General features: G+C 44.2%; 1 protein-coding gene across 1 annotated transcript in view; it reads right to left on the bottom strand.

Moving 5' to 3' along the window:
* Positions 1 to 21,638, bottom strand: part of COL22A1 (collagen type XXII alpha 1 chain) — a 333,446-nt gene that overhangs the window by 236,487 nt on the left and 75,321 nt on the right. Inside the window, exon 4 of the mRNA XM_084619138.1 lies at positions 5,195 to 5,269. Coding sequence (XP_084475264.1) covers positions 5,195 to 5,269 — 75 coding nt within the window. The remainder of the gene's footprint in view (positions 1 to 5,194; positions 5,270 to 21,638) is intronic.

The raw sequence follows: 21,638 nt of genomic DNA, 5'->3' as shown, positions 1-21,638 counted from the left end.
AAAATGTAATCAACTGGAATTGTTTCTCATTTGCTCTTAGGGTCTCTTAAATCTAATAATATTCCTGATGTTGTAGACCTCAGGAGACTAAATCTTTAACCAATGCAGTCTAAGACATTGGTTCTCACCCAAGGGTCTGTGGCCCCTGGGGGGCTGCGAGCAGGTTTCAGGGGTCCATGAAGCATAGCCAGTGCTAAACTGTCTGGGGATCAGGGCAGAAAGCCAAAGCTCAATCCCCACCATGGTGGGGCTGAAGTCCAAGCAACTTCGCTTTGCGGGGCTCCTGTGGCGTGGGGCCACAGGCAACTGCCCTGCTTGCTACCCACTAATGCCGGCCCTGGGTTTTATATGCAGAAAAACAGTTGTTGTGGCACAGGTGGACTGTGGAGTTTTTATAGCACGTTGGGGGGGCAAGAGGGGGCTCAGAAATAAAAAGGTTGAGAACCCCTGGTCTAAGAGAATAATCAGTAATCAATTCGCCCATACATCTGTAAGGCTACTTAGAGCATATCTGTTTTAAAAAATAATCAAATCTTGATTTTAAAAGCTTCCACAAACCTTGGCAAATTGCTCCAATTGTTAATTATCCCCACTGTTAAAAATGCGTACCTTATTTCCAGTCTGAATGTGTCTAGCTTCAGCTTTCACTTTCAGATTTCATTGGGCTGATCCGATCTCCTGCAGGCCTAGCTTAGAATATATTTAATGGTCCAGACCCAAGTTTGGTAAAACTTCATTTGGTAATATCTGTTGCATGTGCCAGTGCGTTGTGACATGATGATGATGCATCATAATGTGCCAGAGCCATGTCATCAATTACATCACATCATCACCAAGTTGTTGTGTATGGCAGGGAGCTATGCCACCCTAGGCTGTGACTCTGTCAGGTGCCCCAAGGAAACAGGGTCAGGGCTAGGCAATATTTAGATGGACTGAGTATGACAGCCAGGAATTCCAGAATTTCACTTTTGACTCTAACAACTTCGGACAAGCCACATAAGCCCTCTCATCTTAGTTTCCCTATCTGTAAAATAAGACTACTACTTATCTACCACACAGGGATGGTGTGCGGATTATTTCATGTTTATACGTTGCCTAAAAAATACTAAGTGCTATTAAATACCTTAAAAAGAAAAGGAGGACTTGTGGCACCTTAGAGACTAACAAATTTATTTGAGCATAAGCTTTCGTGAGCTACAGCTCACTTCATCAGATGCATTCCGATGAAGTGAGCTGTAGCTCACGAAAGCTTATGCTCAAATAAATTTGTTAGTCTCTAAGGTACCACAAGTCCTCATTTTCTTTTTGCAGATACAGACTAACACGGCTGCTACTCTGAAACCTGTCATTAAATCCCTTGACATTTACTGTAACAGGTGTTCGTCCGAGTGTCCTGATCTGAGCCCATTCCTCTTTCCTACATTCCCTTTGCATTTTCTATTGCGTCTGGTATTCTTTACTTCCTGGACTAAAGTAAAGTAATCGTCAAGTATTATGAGCTGTTACTGTGCTCTGTTAAACAGCTGAGGCATACCACCTCAAGTGTCTCTCACTGCTTTCCTTTGTTTGTTACCTTCCCTCCCCCTATCCTGTTTGTTTATACAGCAGTCTTCACTGAATGCTATTGCAAAAAAATTATCATCCTTTAAACTTAACTGGCCTGATCTATTTTCCAAGTTCCCCACTCCACCACCATTGGGGGTAGGTTCACCTGTTGGGATTTCACAACCTGCTGTTCCTGTGCTCAGACAAAACTCTGCTTCCCCTCAATTTATTGGATCACAGACACTTAAATTCATTAAAGTGGTGAGGTCACTGCATAATGCATTGTCATGGATCTACTTTTCAGGCCTGCTGTTGATGGTGATCTGTGCAACAGCTGTATGTGTTGTCCTTTCTAAGAGTGCACTATGTAATAATAAGATGATAAAAAAATTCCCCACACACATTTGTTTCCACTCTCCTCCTCCTTAATTCCATTACTCCCCACCCCCCTTATGCACAAAACAGAGACAGAAGGGAAGGCAGAGGTGTTGCGCTTTAACACGGTTATACAGAGCCTTTGTCACCTCAGAGTTAGATTTGCTGCAATGCTCTCTGTATGGGGCTGCACTTTGGGACCCTTCAGAAGCTGAAGTTAGTTCAGAATGCAGCTTTCTTACACACGTTACCCCAGGATCACCACTGGCTCCCAAGAATTTTCCAGATGGAATGTTAACCTCAAGGCCCTAAACAATTTGGGACCCTGGTTACCAAAGAAACAGGCTCTTTCCCTAGGCCATTCTGCCCCAGTTGAATTCTGCAGAGATGCTAGAGCTGGCATTCTCTCATACGTGTGAGAGATCTGGTGCATTGTACCCCACTGAAACACAACCGCCCACGGGATACAACATAGCAGCTCTTTAGCATCCTAGAGCAACACCATACACTAGTTCAGAACAGAAAACAAAGAATACCACAGCCGCAGAATCTGCCAGGATAGTTTTGGAAGGCAGGACGTCATTTTTCACATTGATGTTTGTGCAAGACACTAAAGCTTGCATTCTAATCTTGCAAAAAATTGCTAGGGGATCCTTAATGACCAATATGGACACCAGGTTCGTCTGATGTCCCAGGTGGACTGATTTAAATCCACAAGCAGGACACTTTGATTTAAATAGATGTTAATCTTGTTTTGCATTTGTAATTTTTCATTATATTCCTAAAGAAAGGTTGAGTCTCATTGGTAGGTACAAATTGTTACTTTCTGGTAACTAGAAGGACACACATTATTTAAGCAGTTATATAGTTTAACATACATTTATTCAGATTGTTAATTTTTACATTTTTTATTATGTCAGAAAATGATAAATGTATTTCTTATTTACTAGAAGATGATTATCTTTTTAGTCATGATCTGGGTCAAGCTGCCTTTGGATGGAAATTGGAATTCAATTAAAATGCACAAAAAGCATTTTCAATTTGTTTGTATTAGTTAAATAAAACTACCTTAAATGTGTTGGATACAAAAGTGAAAAAAGTTTATCAAAACATGTTCTGCGTTTATTTATTAATTAAACAAAGAAAGTATTACCTGCAGTTAGTGAACTGATCTGATTATTGTCATCATGTCCTTCACGATTTTAGAACTAGTAGATCTCCTCTCACATTCAGTTTTATTCATAGATTGGAAGAGGAAAACAAATTTTGCTGCCTTTTCCATTCCAATTTGTTTCTCAACTTCAAATGAACTAGTAATTTCACTGGACTAGTTGAATAAACTGAAATAAAGAAAATATTCAGTCTGCACCTACTGAAGAGACCGCTGCCAGGGGTGCTGGAACAATTTTTATAGTGGGGCTGCTGAGAGCCATTGAACCAAATTGTAAACCCTGGATATAATGAAAACCACTTCAAACCAAGGGGAGCGGCAGTACCCCCAGCACCCCTAGTAGTTCCAGCACCTATGACCCCTGCTGTCAAAAGCTGGTTTAGCATTTCAACAATCTCTGGTTCCAGGTGCTTAGCCAGTGACTTCCTCCAGTTCACTGATCTGACTTTCTTTAAAACTTGGCAGCAAACATATACTGCTTGAATATGGGTTTTTTTTACTTAATTTAAATTATTTTAATACATTATAATAAGTTTAGGCCTTAAATTATGGTGTCAGAATTTCAGAATTTAGTTTTAAATAGGTTTCTTTTTAAAAGGAAAAATGTATTTAAATAAAAAACATATTTGATTTTTTAAATCACTGATTTTTATCCACCCTGCTTACATCTCATCTGCCTCCAACAGCACAGTGACCCCGAGCACAGTGCTGGAACATTATTAGTCCAATACTGTCCCATCCCTTGAATCACAGTAAGAGCAAAGAATCCTTGTTGCTTCAGAGTATGAAAAGCTATCTAGTTACTTCTAAGAATTACCTTGTATTAAGAAAAAAGCTAGAAGTTGCTGTAATCCGTGACTTTAACAATCTGGTTGTGAAGTCACTATACAGTATTGACAACCTTTTAACTTTAGATTTAAGAGATAAATGTTGGCCTAGTAAATGACTGTCCTGTGTTATCAATACGGCTGGAAGAACTAAGTCATCTGTCATCTGTGAAGCGGAAATGCGGAATACTGATTTATTGTCAGTCAGAGAGAGATGAGTAAAATGAAAGTTAACATTGAAAACTAACTTCATTTTATCTGGGAACTACTCCAACGGACCCAAAGTGATTGACAAAAGGACGTTTCACTTTTTCAATGCTCAACACTAAAAAGTCATAAAAGGGAAGGGTGGGTTTTATTAAACAAGTGACCCACCGTACCAGTCAGATACAAACTGGAGGACATGTGCTGCCATTTACAACACCTATGTGTTGGGAAGGATTACCCAGCTGATACTACATAGGGGATGGGTGCTAATCCTCTGGCTCATTATGAGCAGCAGCTTACACTGTGAACAGTCTAATTTAATATCAGTGGGGGTACTTGCAGAGACAATGCCAGCACGGGTGACAGAATAGAGCCTTGCCAAATCTAAAATACATGTCAGAACAGATGAATGGGGAATTCCTTCTACAGGAGTCCACAGAACAGGAAGGATGCTGTCACCCTGTGTTGACAGAGGTCTAGATGAAATCCCACCATTATGGATACAAGCAGCCTGAAAATAGCACAGACAGAACTGACACCTCTCTAACAGGAATCCTCAGGTGAAATGAGCATCAACGACTACCAGGGCTGTCAAATCCTGTACCCTTCTCCCCATATCACCTCCCAACATCAGGCCATGCTAGTGGCCTCCATAGCTGTGACCAGACTTCTTGGTTCAGACAGAAACATTCCAGGAATTCTCCTGATGGGCCAGTTTTCAGTTACAGGAGTTCATGACACCACAAATAAGCTATAAAAGGGGTACAAATTACGCTCACATGTGACAGAATCAGTCCCACAGCTGGCTGAAAAGACATACCAGAACTCCCAGAAAAGCTGTAATGTCACTAGCCCTAAATCAACTATACTCACTCCATAGCAAATGAGTCAACTAATAGGTCTCTTCCAGCATTGCTGCTTCCAATATATATCACTGGATATATGTTACATTAAGGAAATGCCAAGAGGCAAGGAAACCATGAAAAAGTCAGAACATTTCAATAGGACCTACACTATTATGTTATTAAAATTCTCAGAGGCACTGCAGAAGGGAAGTCTCTGGGATTACCTGGGATTTCATCAGTCTCTCCATTGGTGTGTTTAAATCGATCTCCTTCCACGTGGACATTTGGACACAGCACATCTACAAAGAACAAGAATAAAAAAGCAATGACTATAAATGAAAGCTTGGTCACTCAATGGAAAATTATATAAATATAAGCAGTATCTATCTATCCCACTGAAATACTCCCCTTGGAATGTGAAATACAGATGCCAAAATTCGAACCACCTTCCAGTCAGTAAAACCTTTATTATGGTTAAAAGAAAAGGAGTACTTGTGGCACCTTAGAGACTAACAAATTCATCTGAGCATAAGCTTTCGTGAGCTACAGCTCACTTCATTGGATGCATCTGATGAAGTGAGCTGTAGCTCATGAAAGCTTATACTCAAATGAATTTGTTAATCTCTAAGGTGCCACAAGTACTCCTTTTCTTTTTGCGAATACAGAGTAACATGGCTGCTACTCTGAAACCTTTATTATGTTTGTTATTTGTATTATGGTAGCGCTTCCAGGACCTGGCTGAGATTGGGGCACTGTACAAACATTGAGTAAGAGACAGTCCCTGCTCCAAAGAGTTTAAAACCTAACCAGACAAAACTTTCACCCAGGCTCCCAATATCTCCTATCTCAATTACTGGCTTTGACAAGTGGATTCAGTGGAATGCTGCTGCAATGATCATTTCCCTAGCCTGTTGCTTTGACCATGTTACCCTTTCCTTTGCTTCCTTCCACAAGCTCCCCCTTCTTGATCATGTCAGCTACTTGGCTTCACTTTCGAGGCCCTTCATGGCCTATCCGCACCCTACTTATCGTCTCTTATTCACTATCAAGCTGTCAACTCCTGCTTCTGTTCAACCCATGTCCATCGCCCATCTATTAAATTTTCAAACAAGCACCTTTGTGCTTTTCTCCCAAGTTGCCCCCACACATGGGAGAAGCTCCCCATAAACATCCACAAAGCTACCTCAATATCCTCCTTCAACACCCCCCTTGAAACTCTCCTTTGTGGTGAAGCCTACAGCAAACTTGACAATGGTTAGGTTGTTGATGTGCTGAGACCACTGCCCATCACGATGACCAATACTGTCTCATTGTTTTTCTGTACTTCCCTACCTGTCCGTCTGTATCTGTTTGCTGTCTCTTGTCTTATATTGGATTGTAAGCTTTTTGGGTCTTTGTTCACGACTGAGGCTCCTAGGTAAGGCTACAGTAATACAAATAACAAACACAGACTTGCCCAAGGTCATCGAGCACGTCAGTGGCAGAACCAGAACCAGAACCCAGGTCTCCTGAACCTCAGTCCAGTACCATATCCACTGGCTACCTCACCTCCAAAAATTTGGGCTTTAACTACTTCCCAATGCTCCTTTATTTTGCTCATCCACAAAGCACTGCTGAGCAAAATGAAGACTTGGAACACCACTCCCAGGTAAGCCCAGTGCCAAATAGCATTTGGTAAAAATCACGTCAATACCCAACCGGTGTCCAGCATTTTTCAAGCTCCAAATTGGTGCCAACTCGATCTTTGGGTCCATCCATCTAGGTACCCGCCTATCTACCTCTTTCCTATCATAGATCTAAAGTAACTTTTTATTTATATTTTGTTTTCCTAGATCAATAGCTAATTTCACACTTCTAAACAATGGGACATATGGCTCAAGGAGTCTGTTTAACGAGAATATGAAAAATGAACACACCAGACTGGGCATTAGAAACCATGCTACTATTTTTCATTCCATACTTCAATGTTCAGCCAGGTGGGAATTTAACACAGATACTATTGCTTCATCTGCACCAGATGTATGCACAACTATAAACACATCCCCTGGCCTCCCACTGTTGTAATGCCATCCTCATATATCTTTCCCTGCACCTTTTGCTGATTATTAACCACTGCTGCATTACACCATGCACCGTTTCAATGATTTAATTGTTAAGGAAGGGACCTGTCTTTCTTTGTTTGACCATTAAAAAGGTATACTCAATTTAGGAGTGATACAAATAAAAAACATGATCACCATCATTGATTTCAGTGGCAGAGGTTACTGTACACTTGTTCCCTAAAGGAAGCCAAACCCATTATGAAATGGACAAAATGTACACTCTAGAACAGGTACTGAAAACAATCCCTCATACTACTATGATATCTCTTAGCAATTATTAATGTACAATGGACATCACCACGAAGCATAATCATCTTATCGGTAAGTCTGTCTTGGGACTGCAGCACTGCTCCAAGATCAGAATTGTAAGACTGTAGATTTGCTACTGACAATCACACTTCTTTGTGTGTTCCTCTTCTGGAATGCTTTTTCATTCAGTACGTGTTCTTCTCCATTAATCCTGCTCTGGAACAAGAGGAACACAATTAATGGGAAGAGGGATGGATGGACTGATCTAGATAAGAGGACTCCCTGAACCTTTCATCATAACTTGACCCATTCTGTTTTGGTTTGGTTTTTTTGTTCCAAAATCTTCAGTTCACTTTTTTTAAAAAGTTTCAGGCACTTTTGGGCCCTGGATAGAAGCAAAAGGCCCCCAAACTCCAAAACAGGCTGTTCTTGTGGCATTTCCAACCCAAGCTGTAAGAGCAAATTCCAGAAATCTCACAAGGACTCCTTACATTCCCAATTATGCTGATAAATAGCAGAAAAAAACCCCACAAAACTAAAATACTAGAAAATGTGCTGTTATCCAGAGCAGCTTTAAAATGAACCAAATTATGGCATTTCTACTACAGTACTTCCCTTGACAGACTATTCCACAAGCCTGGGACGTTGTTCCATATATCAAGACAAAATTTTACATTGCTCAATTTTGTTGCTTCTTTCCTAGTGAGACACACCCCTACTATTACCTTAATAATTCCTTATCCCCTTGAAGCCCAGTCCTGCCTTCATTTCCACAGATCCACCTGTCAGCAACTTCAGTGAGAGTTGCACCTGTGTAACAGATTAGAGTTTGCTGTTTGTACCTTTCAACTATTTGCAGATGGCTTAAAATTCCTCTTTACCCTTTCATCATAATTTAGCCAAACAACACATGTTTAGGGGCCAGAGTCTGATCCCAGTTACATCAGTGTAAATCTATGGTAATTTAGTTTACTTCAGTGGATTACACCACTGTAAATGGGAGCAGAATTTGGCCACTGTATCTTTTATTAATTGCCTTCTTATGCAATCAACCCCAGTCCTTTAATTACACTGCTGTCTTTCATCAGGAGAGATATATTCTCCTGTAACTATCCTTAGTTTTTTAACTAATGAGCTACTAGCTCTGAACAAAGTGGCACTGAAGGCCTTATCATCTAGGCTTTTTGAATTGAAGCTGCCAGCCTCAATACACGAGTATCAATGAGTTTATTGGCTGTACTGAACATGTCTCCACTATAGAGATATCCAGGTACGCACCTAAACTTCTAAAAAGCCTTCTTCCAGCATGGACTTGTCTTGGAGTAAAACCTGACACAGATTTATGGGGGAGGTGGTCTTCAGTTGTCCCGAAGTGCTAGTCAGCTGTGACAGAATACACCCCCATATTCAGAGCCTACACACTATTGTAATAATCTTTGTACAAAGTATGCCTTGTAAGGTATAATTTGAAAACTCATAGTTTGCTGGTCAGTATTGCCCAGGTAAAATATATGTGGTAACATTGTATGTGAAGTTATAAGAGTCCCCTATATGGTGTTATTAACACATGCTCCAAACCCCACAGTCCCACACAAACAGATGTTGGCAAACAGGTCTGACCTAAACAAAGGAATGTGTGCTTACTTTAATTTGCATTTAAGCAGTAAACAGAACCATCAAGCAGAAAGGGGAGACAAAGGAACCTCAAACAGGTGAAACAAACAACAGGAGACATCCTTCCACATAGACCTTGTCTACACTACTGAGTTTTGATGCCAAAAACTGCCTTTTGAGGGCCAAACAGTGAATGTGTACACACTGCAATGCGAGTTTTGTTGGGAAAAACGCCCAGTTTTGGCGACAAAATACATCCACCCCAATGAGAGACTTACGTCTTTTTCCTCTAAGTTTTTATCGACAAAGTGCCAATGCAGACACCACGCTTGATTTCATCACTTTAATTGGCCTCCAGGAAGTGTCCCACAATGCCCATCCTGACCACTGTGACCAGCAGTTTGAACTCTACTGCCCTGCAGCCAGGTAAACAATCATCCACCCCTCCCACTTAGAAGCCCTGGAAATTTTTGAAATTCCATTTCCTGCTAGCTCAGCGTCGAGAGATCTCAAAGCATCTTCCCAGGTGAGCATGGTGCTACCAATACATGCGTGGGCACGTTAATAATTTCCTTACTAAAATATAAGGCCTGAAATGTCACCATTGCCTACTAGGAAAACTGTAACATTAAAGCACCTTTGACAGAGATATACATTACTGGTGCTGATTGTCAAAGTGCTACCTCAAAGCCTCCCTGATTCAAATTGCCCTCCTCTAGGCCCTTCTGATAGCCCAGGCTGCTCAAAATCAGCGGCCAAGCGGTCTGCCTCAGCACTCCATCCCTGAGCAAACCTTTCTCCCTTAGCTTCATGGAGAACATGCAATGTACAGCACACAGCTATGGCCATGGGAATATTATCCTCATTAAAGTCTAACCTGCCATAAAGGTATTGCCAATGCACCTTTAATCTGCCAAAGGAATATTCAACTGTCAGCTGGCACCTACTCAGCCTGTGGTTGAACCGCTCCTTACTGCTGTCCAGGTGTCCCGTGTAAGGTTTCGTGAGCCATAGCTGTAAGGGGTATGCCGGGTCTCCCAAGATCACTATGGGCATTTCAACATCCCCCATTGTAATCTTCTGGTTTGGAAAGAAAGTCCCCGCTTGCAGCTTTGTGCACAGGCTGGTGTTCCTGAAGATGCGTGCGTCATGTTCCTTCCTGGACCACCCCATGGTGATGTCAGTGAAACGTCCCCAGTGATCCACAAGTGCCTGGTACACCATGGAGAAGTACCCCTTCCTAATAATGTACTCCATCGCAAGAAGGTCCGATGCCAAAATTGGAATGTGTGTGCCATCTATCGCCCCTCCACAGTTAGGGAAACCCATCTCTGCAAAGCCGTCCACTATTTCATGCACATTTCCCAGAGTCACGGTTCTTCGTAATAGGATTGTGATTTATTGCCCTGCCGACTTGCATTAACGAAGCCCCAACAGTCGACTTCCCCACTCCAAATTGATTTGTGACCGATCGGTAGCAGTCTGGAGTTGCCAATTTACACACAGCAATTGCCACACACTTCTCTACTGAGAGGGCAGTTCTCATTCTGCTGTCCTTGCACTGCCGGTCTGGGGCAAGCACCACGCACAGTTCCAGGAAGGTGGCTTTCCACATCCAAAAGTTCTGTACCCACTGCTCTTCATCCCACACCTGCATAGTGATATGATCCCACCATTCAGTGCTTGTTTCCCAAACCCAAAAGCGATGGTCTACCCTATGCAACTGCTCTGTGAATGCCAAAAGCAATCTAAAGTTGCTCCTATCCATACCACGCAGAATGCTGGGTACCTGTGAGTCTTCCTCTGTTAGAAGAAAGAAAAGGAGGACTTGTGGCACCTTAGAGACTAACAAATTTATTTGAACTTAAGCTTTCGTGAGCTACAGCTCACTTCATTGGATGCATTCAGTGCACTCTGTTAGAAACTTCACGATTAACTGCACTGCCATCCGCGATGTCGTCATGACATTTAGCAGAGCATAGGAGAGCACGGTGGGATCCATTCCTTCTCACAAAGATGCGGGGGTGCACCGCAAAAAAGGGCTGTTGCAAAAATGCTGCAAAAGAAAGCTGGAAGCCCATGGAATGCTGGGACAGAAAGCAACACATCACAGGACATTTAGCATGGTCCCAAGATGTGCCTCAAGCTGTTCCACCTTCCCACAGACGGTGTCGAGCTGGACTGTGGGACAGGTACCCGCAGTCAGTGGTGAGCTGGAGCCGGTTGTTAAATTTAGAAGCCCTTTTAGAATCGGTTGTTCCGCGAGGGACAACCGGTTTTAAAAGGGCTTCTAAATTTAACAACCAGCCAAAAGTGGTGACTTAGGCGCCGACTCCATGGGTGCCCTGGAGCTGGAGCACCCACGGGGAAAATTTGGTGGATGCAGAGCCCCCACCGGCAGTTCCCCACCCGGCCCCAACTCACCTCACCTCCGCTCTGCCTCCTCCCCTGAACGCTCCGCTCCGCTCTGCTTCTCCGCCCCCCCCCATATTTCCCGGGGCGGGGAGCGGTTCCCCTGGGCGCCCCCCCAGTTTCCTGCTGCGGTGCAGGCGGCCCTCTTCATGCCCTCCGCCCCAGCTCACCTCCACCTCCGCCTCCGCCTCCCTGGGCCTGAGCGCCAAGCTGCCGCCTCCTTCTCAGCCTCCCCTGGCTTCCCGCACAAACAGCTGATTCGCGGGAAACCGGAGGGGGGGGGCGGAGAAGCAGAGCGGGGCGGCGCGTTCAGGGGCGGATGCGGAGGTGGAGCGGAGGTGAGCTGGGGCCGGGCGCTGGGCGGGGAGCTGCCGGTGGGGGCTCTGCACCCACCAAATTTTCCCTGTGGGTGCTCCAGCCCCGGAGCACCCACGGAGTCTGTGTCTAAGGTGCCACTTTTGATGTGATCAGTGGGGGGAGCAGCCGCTCTCCCTGCTCCCCCCCAGCTACGCTCCCCCACCCCTAGGAGACAGAGGGATCTGCTGGATGCTTCCTGGGAGCTGCCCCAGGTAAGCACCACCAGGACTCCCCACCTCGGCCCCCAGCAGGTCCCTCTGGCTCTTAGGGGTGGGGCAGGGTGGGCACCCACTATAGTGGCCCACAAGACCCTCCTGCCCAGTTCTGGGGGCAGTCAGGGGACAGGGAAGGGGGGTGGATGGAGCAGAGGTCGCAGGGGGCGGGAGCGGGCCACGACCCCCTCATGGGGTGAGGAGGGAACCAGTTATTAAGATTTTGGCAACTCATCACTGCCTGTAGTGCATTGCTCATGCTGTCGATGATGGTGCCCCCAATGTGGATGTGATCTGCCGACAGAGGGAGCAAGTGTGAACATGAAATTCCGCTTTTTATGACGTAGACTTTTGGATGTCAACATTACTTTGGTCAACAAACTTGGTAGTGTAGACATGGACTACAAAGTGTAGAGTTTGTCAGTCTTGTCTACAGAGATCGTAAGCTCCACGGGGCACAGACTGTGTATGTACAGCACCTAGCACAATCTGGGCCTGATCTTAGGGTCTCTAGCCTCTATAAAAACAATAAAATTTAGCCTGTACCAATACACAGAAATAGGGCCAGACCCCCAGCTGTCAATGGAGCTAACTGGATTTATAGCAGCTAAAGATCTGCTTCCTAAAGTTTATTTTTAGCCTGATTCTTAAAAAGAAAATGGAAGTGGAAACCCCCTTTCCTTGCTCAGAGGGACAGAAACTATTTCTTCCTGGGATGGGAGAAGAAGGCAGGGAGAGCTGGGGAAAGCATACCAAACGTAAGACACCTCCTGACTTACAAATGGACCACATATGATACAGAATCCACGAGACACCCCCAGCATGGAACCATGCAGTCCTATTTCCACAGTAGAATGGCACTTTAATGGATGAACACGTGCGTAGCTAATGCTAGTTTCAGTACCGTGCCCCACCTGCAACGATGCCCTCAGGCTGCCAGTACCCAGGAGTGTGGTACTTTGTAATTATTACCGTTTAAAAATGAGTTACTTTGTAATTATCATGGTTTCCTCTGAGGCAAAGTTCCTGGGTTTGGTTTCTGATTCCAGCTGAGGTGAAGTTAATACTCCCCTTCATAACATGCATTTGACTTGACTTATCTCTCAGAACAACCTCTGAAGGGGCCATGGTTGTACTTGATTTGAACGAATAAAGAGGGAAGAAAAATAGAAGGTGAAAGAGAGAGGCAGAGGAGAGGTCATCCCCATGGAAACATATCAGACTCTCCTGTAGTTTACAGTGCTCTTTGCAGTATAGTTCCGAGATGCTGTGGCCTTTAATTAACTGGGAAGGTTGCAAGCAGAGTTAGGTGAACTGTTTGTTGCAAAAAAATTACTTGATAGAAGCTTAGCCTTTTTATTGTGTGCATAACTGTTCCAGCCAAACAGGCCAGAACTAATATCCACTGGTCAATTATTCTATTCTTAAGACTGTCATCTTCCTCCCAAGGGACTGGGCTTTTCTCCTATAGGCAAAGGTGCTCCCTCAAACTGCAGTACATTTCACTTGCTGGACTCAAGACTCCCTGACCTTCCAACATGAAATTCCCTTTTGGGAACAATACTCATCAGCACTTCTCTCTCTCTCTCTCTCTTAGTTGTGTGTATATCTGATTCTCAGTACAATATGAAAAGGAGTACTTGTGGCACCTTAGAGACTAACCAATAATTGGTTAGTCTCTAAGGTGCCACAAGTCCTCCTTTTCTTTTTGCGAATACAGACTAACACGGCTGTTACTCTGAAACCTGTCAGTACAAAATGACATCCTGCAGGGCTTGGTGTACTGATGGTTACCAAAACAACAGGCTGTGACTAAAGCAGGTTAAGACTAGCCAGGAAATCTGACACCTGCCTCCTTTCCCTTTTCTTCAAACTCAAAAGCCCTCCCCCGGCAGGGTAAATAAGACTCTTAAGGAAAACACTACCAGCCCAAACCTTCACTACTTGCTGCAGCGCACAACCAAGTCCTTAGTCCTTTCTGGGCCACAGCCCTGTGTCTTTTCTCCTCAGTTGTAGCTAGCATTTGCCTCTTTCTCTCAGGGGCCATAAACATTCCTCCACCATCTGGTTGCAGGGGTCTCAGAATTCTACCTCAAGGTGGCACCATTGAGGCACAGAGGAGCCAATGCCCAACCTCTCACATGGGTCCCATCCCTAAGGTCTTAAACTATGAAGTGCTATCAACTCCCACCATAAACAGCAGCTTCATTCTTCACTCCAGGCTGCTTCCTGTGCTGACTTCCTTCTTAGGAGCTCTTCCGTAGGCTTCTATAACATAGAAGGCAGTATCTCATCGACATGCCACTCTTCAATGCCTCAGAGAACTTCAGCATTGACAAACCTTCAGAATGGACAGACTGCAAACAATATGTTGCAAGATTTCACATTGCTACCAAGCTCCACAAATAAACTGGAGATATGCAGGTATCTTTAATTTATGCTATGGGGAAACAAGCACAGCATATTTTTAAACTCTATGACTTTACTGGAGACAGTCACAAAGATGACTATGAAAGGGTTCTGGCTATATCTGATGCATACTTTATACCTCAGAGAAATGTGGTTTATGACAGCATTTTTTCACCAGAGAATTCAAGGACCAGGAGAAAATGTTGAACGTTTTATAAGACCTATGCATACATTGGCTGAAAACTGATTTGGGGAATGCAAAAAATGAAAACATCAGAGACAGGCTGGTTATTGGGGTAACAGATAAAAATCTTGCACAAGAGTTCCAATGGTCCAATCAGATGGAGAAAAAGGATGGACAACTTCAGCTATCATGAACAAAAGAAATGCAGTGCTCCGATCACATTTAATCAAGACCAACTGTGGAGAGTTCAACAGAATCTGTCAGCATCTGCAGTTTGTCCTTCAGAAAGAACAATCAACAGAGCAGAACAAGAAGATAACTCAAAGATTCCACACTGATCAAAGCCAGTCATGACAACTAAAGATCAGCCAGATGACCAAGTTGTTATGCACGTGGTCATGTAATTAGAAAACCAGTACGGCACTTTCATACTGCTTTGTACTAACCTTCAAAGACAGGAATGTAGGACTGAAAGGGGGAAATGAAATGGAATGCTAAACTGCATTACACGGTTCGGCCACTAGGTGGCACTGTGCACAATATACCTTATTTAAGTTAACTTTAGCCATACCTGGCAGAGCATTAAAGGATCTTATGATGAATACACTTGGTATGGAAGTACATGACAGCATGTCCCACCTGTCTCCACCCAAAATAAGAGCTCAAATGTTCAACAAAGAAAAAAAGTTTAGTTTTCACTTCTCAGCTGTAAAACAACTCAGGCTGGCACAAAAGCAGTGAGTACTTTTGCACAGTTTAGCCTGCTTTAAATTACTGGGAATGGACAAGCTATTATACTGACTGAGTCCCTAGCTATAAAAAACTAAGCCTGCAAGTTAACAGCCTGGCCACTTGTGTCCAAAAGAACTGAGTGCCAATCTGGCAGCACATCAATCCGTGCCAGCTGGCATTCAAGTTTAAGTGCTATTTCCAGAGGTGGAATTAGAGGAAAGGCAGGACAACAGCTGTTATTCTGCAGCCTTTATCCAAGATCTGAGGCAAATGTGATCATTTTCATCAACAAACAAGAAATCCACTTGCAACAGTGTTTTCACTAAATCAAACCTTGTATGAACGTCTCAATCCTTTATACAGCTCCTCGGAAATGCTCTGCAGAGTTGAGTGTCTAATACGCATGACAAGTGCCAGAAAGAAATAAAATCTGTACTGAAACAAACTGCCTCCTTCCTAGGTTGCCAAAGCTAAACTTCAACTAGCTCTTAAATGTCCAAACAGTCTGTAGAACACAAGAATAGATGCATCTTGAAAAGGAGTACTTGTGGCACCTTAGAGACTAACCAATTTATTTGAGCATGAGCTTTCGTGAGCTACAGTTCACTTCATCGGATGCATACCGTGTGCATCCGATGAAGTGAGCTGTAGCTCACGAAAGCTCATGCTCAAATAAATTGGTTAGTCTCTAAGGTGCCACAAGTACTCCTTTTCTTTTTGCGAATACAGACTAACACGGCTGTTACTCTGAAACCTGTCTAGATGCATCTCGTTTCAAAACCAGCCAACCCCTGCTGCCAATATACAAGGGAAACCAGTTTCCTAAAATCATCTGCTCTGCAGCACTCTCCCTGGGCTTTTCAGATTCATACAGTTTAAAGCCAAAAGGGATCATTTGACCTCCTGTATGGAGAGAGGCCATTAAATTTCCCCCAGTTACCCCAGTATTGAGCTCAATAACTTGTGTTTTGACAAAAACGTAACTTTTGTTTGGCTAAAAAAAATATATCTTCCAGAAAGGCATTCAGTTCCTTTAGGGGGATAAAATGCTGGGGGCTCAAGGGCTCTTTAATCTATCAGCAAAAGGCAAAGCAAGAACCAATAGCTGGAAACTGAAGCCAGCCAAATTCAAATTACAAATAAGGGACACATTTTTAACAGCAAGTGTGATTGATCAATCTTTGGAACAATCTACCAGAGGAACTGACGGATTCTCCATTTCTTAATGTCTTCAGATCAACTTTAAACCTGCAAGTGAAACCCTTGCCCCATGTTGCAGAGGAAGATGCAAACCGCCCAGGGGTCTCTGCCAATCTGACCTGGGAGTATATTTCTTCTCGATCCCAAATATGGTGGCCAGTTGGTCATTTTCCCCAGATTTAGTTCTTCCTTCCGCAGTGATCTACCTCTCCTTTATCTCAGCCGCCACCACCACTCTTGCCTAGGGATGGGAAAACTCAGTGTGACAAATTTAGACCTTACTCATTAATTGTTTCTCCTGGATTTCCATCAAAACTCAAGATGCTTGAGAGGCAAGACTGTTTTTTGTTTGTTTTGTGATGTATCAAAACATGAGCTCTGGATACTATTACCTGTTTTTATTTTATTTCCTGTTAGTTCTGGAAGCAAAGCAAGTATTAGTTTCAAATAAGTACGTTTATTGTTGGCACAGCACAAGGTTTCACTCGCTGGTAGTTAAAATTGTTTGTTTATTTAATGTTCCCTTGTAAACCACAGATGTACATTAAGAGGGAAGAGTTTTATGAGAATGAAAACTTAAAAAAAACCCAACTTCACAGGTTTCATGAGGTCCAGAACGCTGCCAGGCTCTCAGAGGAACTCTCCTGGCCGCATCAGCACTGCTCCTTGATCATTCAGAGAGGCTGCTGGGCAGCAATGCCTGATATTTCATGTCCTGTTTAAATCTCTGGCTGGCTGATGCTGCACACTGTCGCCAATAGGCAGTGCTACCTTTATCACCTTCTCTCCTTAAATTTTGAATAATCAGTCTAAAATAAACTTTTTTTTATTCCTCTTTTTAAAAGGCTTCTTAAGCCACCACCTCCCTGCTCTCCCTGTATATTACACATATACAAACAATCTATTTCCTGCAAAGTTAATTTTCTACAATGTTCCCTCGCAGAATGAGCTGATACTTCAAGTGAAATACCTCTTTGAAAACAAATTAATAGAAAAGACACTTGTACCTTTCACTTTAATTATAGTGGTGGCACTGACAGAGTAACAATACAGCAATTGCTTCAAACAAGAGCGGTACAATTCCTAGGAGAAGGAGATATGACAGAGTATTGTAGCACTGAGATCATTCCCTCCCTGCAGCTTTAGTAGACGAGGCAGTTCTCATTTCTTTCTGAAATCTCTCTGTGTAGTGCTACTGAGCAATGTGCACAATCCGAATCCAACTCCAGCAGGAAAAAGAACCACGGCTAACAATGACAGCCCAGATGGGATCTCCCTGCTTCCCCTCCAGTGGTGTGGAATATGGTGCTCAGATACTGAGGTGGTGGGTCTGGTAAAAAGCTGGATAAAATAGCATAGGAAGGTGTGACATTGTCTGATTAAAATATGACCCCATAGATCATTGTTGCAACCACTGTTATATATTTGCAGCAAACATTGTATAAAGGTTGTCGAGTAAGACGTCTATGAACAGGTTGTGATTTGCTGGTTAAGATTATGCTATCTGTATGCATGTATCATTTTTGTATTTAAAGTTGTAAGTGTTGGCTCTATACCTGGATTTCAAATGTTTGCTGCTGGGGTAACGCCCACAAAGTAATCAGCCAGATATGCCATGTAAGGTATCTGCAGAAATGTCACAATTTGCCAGATATGATAGTCTTGTTTATATGTTTGCATCACCTTTGTATTATGAGTTATAGATATGTGTCTCTGTATTTCAAACTTGTGCTATGCTTCTGGGTGACACCCCTGGAAAGTTTGGCATCAGCACTGCCTAGTCTGCTTGATGGCCCATTAAGGACCATCAACTATACAACTGACCCACTGAGAGAAGGCAGATACACCTTGTGACTCAGCAAGGCATGCAGGAGAACTCTAAGGCTTCCAAGCCATGTGCTGGGCAGCTTGTGTTTGGAACAAAGGAAGCACAGGCCACATGGCAAGAGACTATAAAAGGCAGTTGCATCTTCTCCATTTGGTCTTCAATCCTGCTTCTTACCTCTGGAGGAACTTTAATACAAACTGAAGCTCTGAACAATGGACTGAACGACCCATCCCAGCTGTGGATGTACTCCAGAGACTGGACTTAAGCCAGCAGTTTATTCCATCACTGCTACAAGCCTGAACCAAGAACTTTGCCATTACTGTGTGTAATTGATTCCTTTAACCAATTTTAACTCTCTCCTTTCTTTTTATAAATAAACCTTTAGATTTTAGTTACTAAGAATTGGCTGTAGTGTGTATTTGGGTAAGATCTGAACCATCCATTAACCTGAAAGGTGTCCTTTGGGATTGGTAGAACCTGTTCTTTTATATGATGAGATAAAATGTACAGAGATTTTCATCATATTTGACGTGGGTACCTGGATGGAGGCCTGAGGCTGGATCGCTTTAAGGGAACTGTGTTGTTTGGACTTCTGAGTAACCAGTAAGGTAATAAAGAAGCTGTGTTTATGTTGGCTTGATAAATCTAAGAATTGGAATATCCACCAGCTTTATGGGGATTGTCTGCCCCATTCTTTGCAGTTCACCCTAATTGAGTGACCACAGCTGGCTCCCCACTAGAACCCCGGTCACAGAAGGTGTGCAGGGGGCACAATAAATCTCCCCCCTTGTACACCCCATGCAGTTGACAAACACAATCACTTGCACTCCCAGGAACACCACCCACCCTCCAAAGGGTGAGAAGAGGCAGTGAGGAGGTAGACCCTGGACCCTGTCCTTGTGTTGTATCCTGTCCATCCCTCCAGGCAGCAAATCTGCCCAAGCCCAGATGGCAGCACCCTACATTATCCTAGGGGATGGTGCAGCAAGAATGCACCCCACAAGCGCCTGTGAGCTCCGGGAGGAATTGTACTGTCCTCCCCTCCGCTGCCAGTAGAAGGGACAATGTTGTCAGCACCATTACCAGGAACTGTGACTGGAAATGGGTAGGTGCAGCCAGATTACGACTGAGCAAAGTGCAAAGTGATTCTTATGTCAGGGGTCTGGGCCTATGGCACAGTCTCCAGGCAACGTAAGGAGCACAGCTGGCCTGTAGTGGGCTCCCTGATGGGTGGGAAGAGTCTGCAGACCAGCTCTTAAGCCGGGCACCACCAGCAGCAATTGGCTGGCTGCTCAAAGCATTCACTCATGGCTGGGGTAGCTCTTGCTTGTTCCTGCCCTGAGGGCTGGTCTATGCTTACAACAGTGCATCAGCGCTTTAGTGAAGACACTCTACGCTGACAGAGAGCTCTCCTCTAGGCAGAGTTAATCCACCTCCCCGAGGGGCAGTAGTTATGTCAATGGGAGACTAACGTAGCACTGTCTACACTGAGGGTTAGGCTGGTATAGCTATGTTGCTTGGGGGGTGGATTTTTTCTTATCGCTGTGCTGTCTGTAGGGAATAGCAGATCTTAGACTCAGCTCAGCCTTGGGCCAGCCTTGCCGTCGCCTTACTCCAAGTTACCTGGCTCTGGCCCTCTGCTCTAAATCATGACTTCTGACCCTGGGCTCCAAACAATAGGTCTGACTCCTGCTCCAACCCCTAGGCATGAAGGCCAATATCCTGGTGTCTGACAGGTACATTGTCCAGAGGTAAAGATCATAAAGTGCTTTAGCATCCACCTGGGTTAAAGGTGTTATATAAATGGTATGATTGTAAGTTATCATCTTACAACTGCATTGAATTCAAAAGGGAAAGAGGAAAAGGATGATCCACAGTACCAGGAAATATTGTGTGTATGTGTAAGTAAGGAGCTTCTTCTAGACGATAAACCCTGCTCTGTCTCCCACACCCCCGACAGTGATTTAATTCACTCCCCCACCCACACATATACAGGAAAAAAAAATGTCTTCCCAGCAGAAGCGAGCTGCGTGCTATATAGTTGGGCTGCTCACCCCCCCCCCCGCCATGTTAAGTTGTTCATTAAAGTTTCTCTCTCCTCGTCTTACAACAGTCCCTCAGTATTTATTTTGCTTTCTGCCTGCTTTGTGGTCCATTTGTCTTGCAGCGGGGTCTCTCCCTTGCTGGAAGACTCACAGTCCAAGCAGTACAGTCTCAGATCAGACACACAACACGAAACAGCACCCCACATCTCCTGACTTGGTCCTCTGCTTTAACCACTAGCCCATGCTTCCTTTCTTCATTAAAACCCACCAATGAACCTTCTGAATGCCAAAGCCATCTTGGCAGAGATCCACTCCCTTCTCCTACCTAGAGCATATTTATTTTATATTGTACCCACCCATCCCGACACACAAGCTAGAACCCCTTTCGGTTGCTGAGAATTGTGGAGAGGGTTGGTGTAATTAGCCCAATTTAAGGGAGCAGTGTCCAGAATTAATTTGCACATGAACCCACAGGAATAAATAGCATGACCGGGGCAGGGAATGCAGCACAAGGCCTCTGTGCTTCCAGGCTAATTTGCTTGTGTCTGCCTCTATACGAACACACTGCTTGTGTGCAGGAAGCTTGGAGGCAAACAGAGCAGGTTTAAAGAAAGGCAATTAGAAGCAGAGCTCTTTCAACCAGGGATTGCTGTGCTGGGTCTGAGGCCTCTGTCTGGAAGGTTTTCTCTCCCTGGAGAATTGAAGGAAGGTGGTAACTGGTTAAGTGTGTTCAATCTCAGAACTACAAGGTTTCTCTGAGTGGCTAATCGTTGCCTGAGCGGCCAACTCAACATCTAAGTGGCTTCATGCTGCTGTGAAATAGTCACTGGATGACCCAGTGCACTGGCTCTGGGCACACGCCCCAGCGGGTGGCAACCACAACACTGTACCCTTCCCCGGCAGCTCACCTGTGTGCATAGCTGAGGCACATCACTCTACTTGGAAGGGCTTGATTGATTTATTCTCAGCTGGATAGGTCAGCCATCCAGCATCCACAGTCTACCGTGACAAAGCCAGGCGGAGTGAGACTGTGCAGCTGCCTTCTCCTGAGGACTCTGGGCCACACTGTAGCTGACCTGGGTACAAATTTCACAGAAAGACTTGTCATGTATGTGTTGCCTTTGAAAGTAGATCCAGGCAGATCTGCACCTCCGGGAGCCAAAGGCTTCAGCCGTGCGTGCAAGGCCACTGGAGTCCAAATTCAGCCCACGCGGAGAGCACGGGTGGTGATGCCACAAAAAATTACATCGCATAAAAGAATGTGTTGGAGGGGTGGGTGGGTGGAAGTGAGGCTACAGGTGGCCAATTCAACATATCCTCTTGG

This window comes from Lepidochelys olivacea (assembly GCF_965140295.1).
Source record: "Lepidochelys olivacea isolate rLepOli2 genome assembly, chromosome: 2".
In the NCBI taxonomy this organism is placed as follows: domain Eukaryota; kingdom Metazoa; phylum Chordata; order Testudines; family Cheloniidae; genus Lepidochelys; species Lepidochelys olivacea.
The sequence above is the reverse complement of the archived record's forward strand: the minus strand, read 5'-3'. Positions and strand labels throughout refer to the sequence as shown.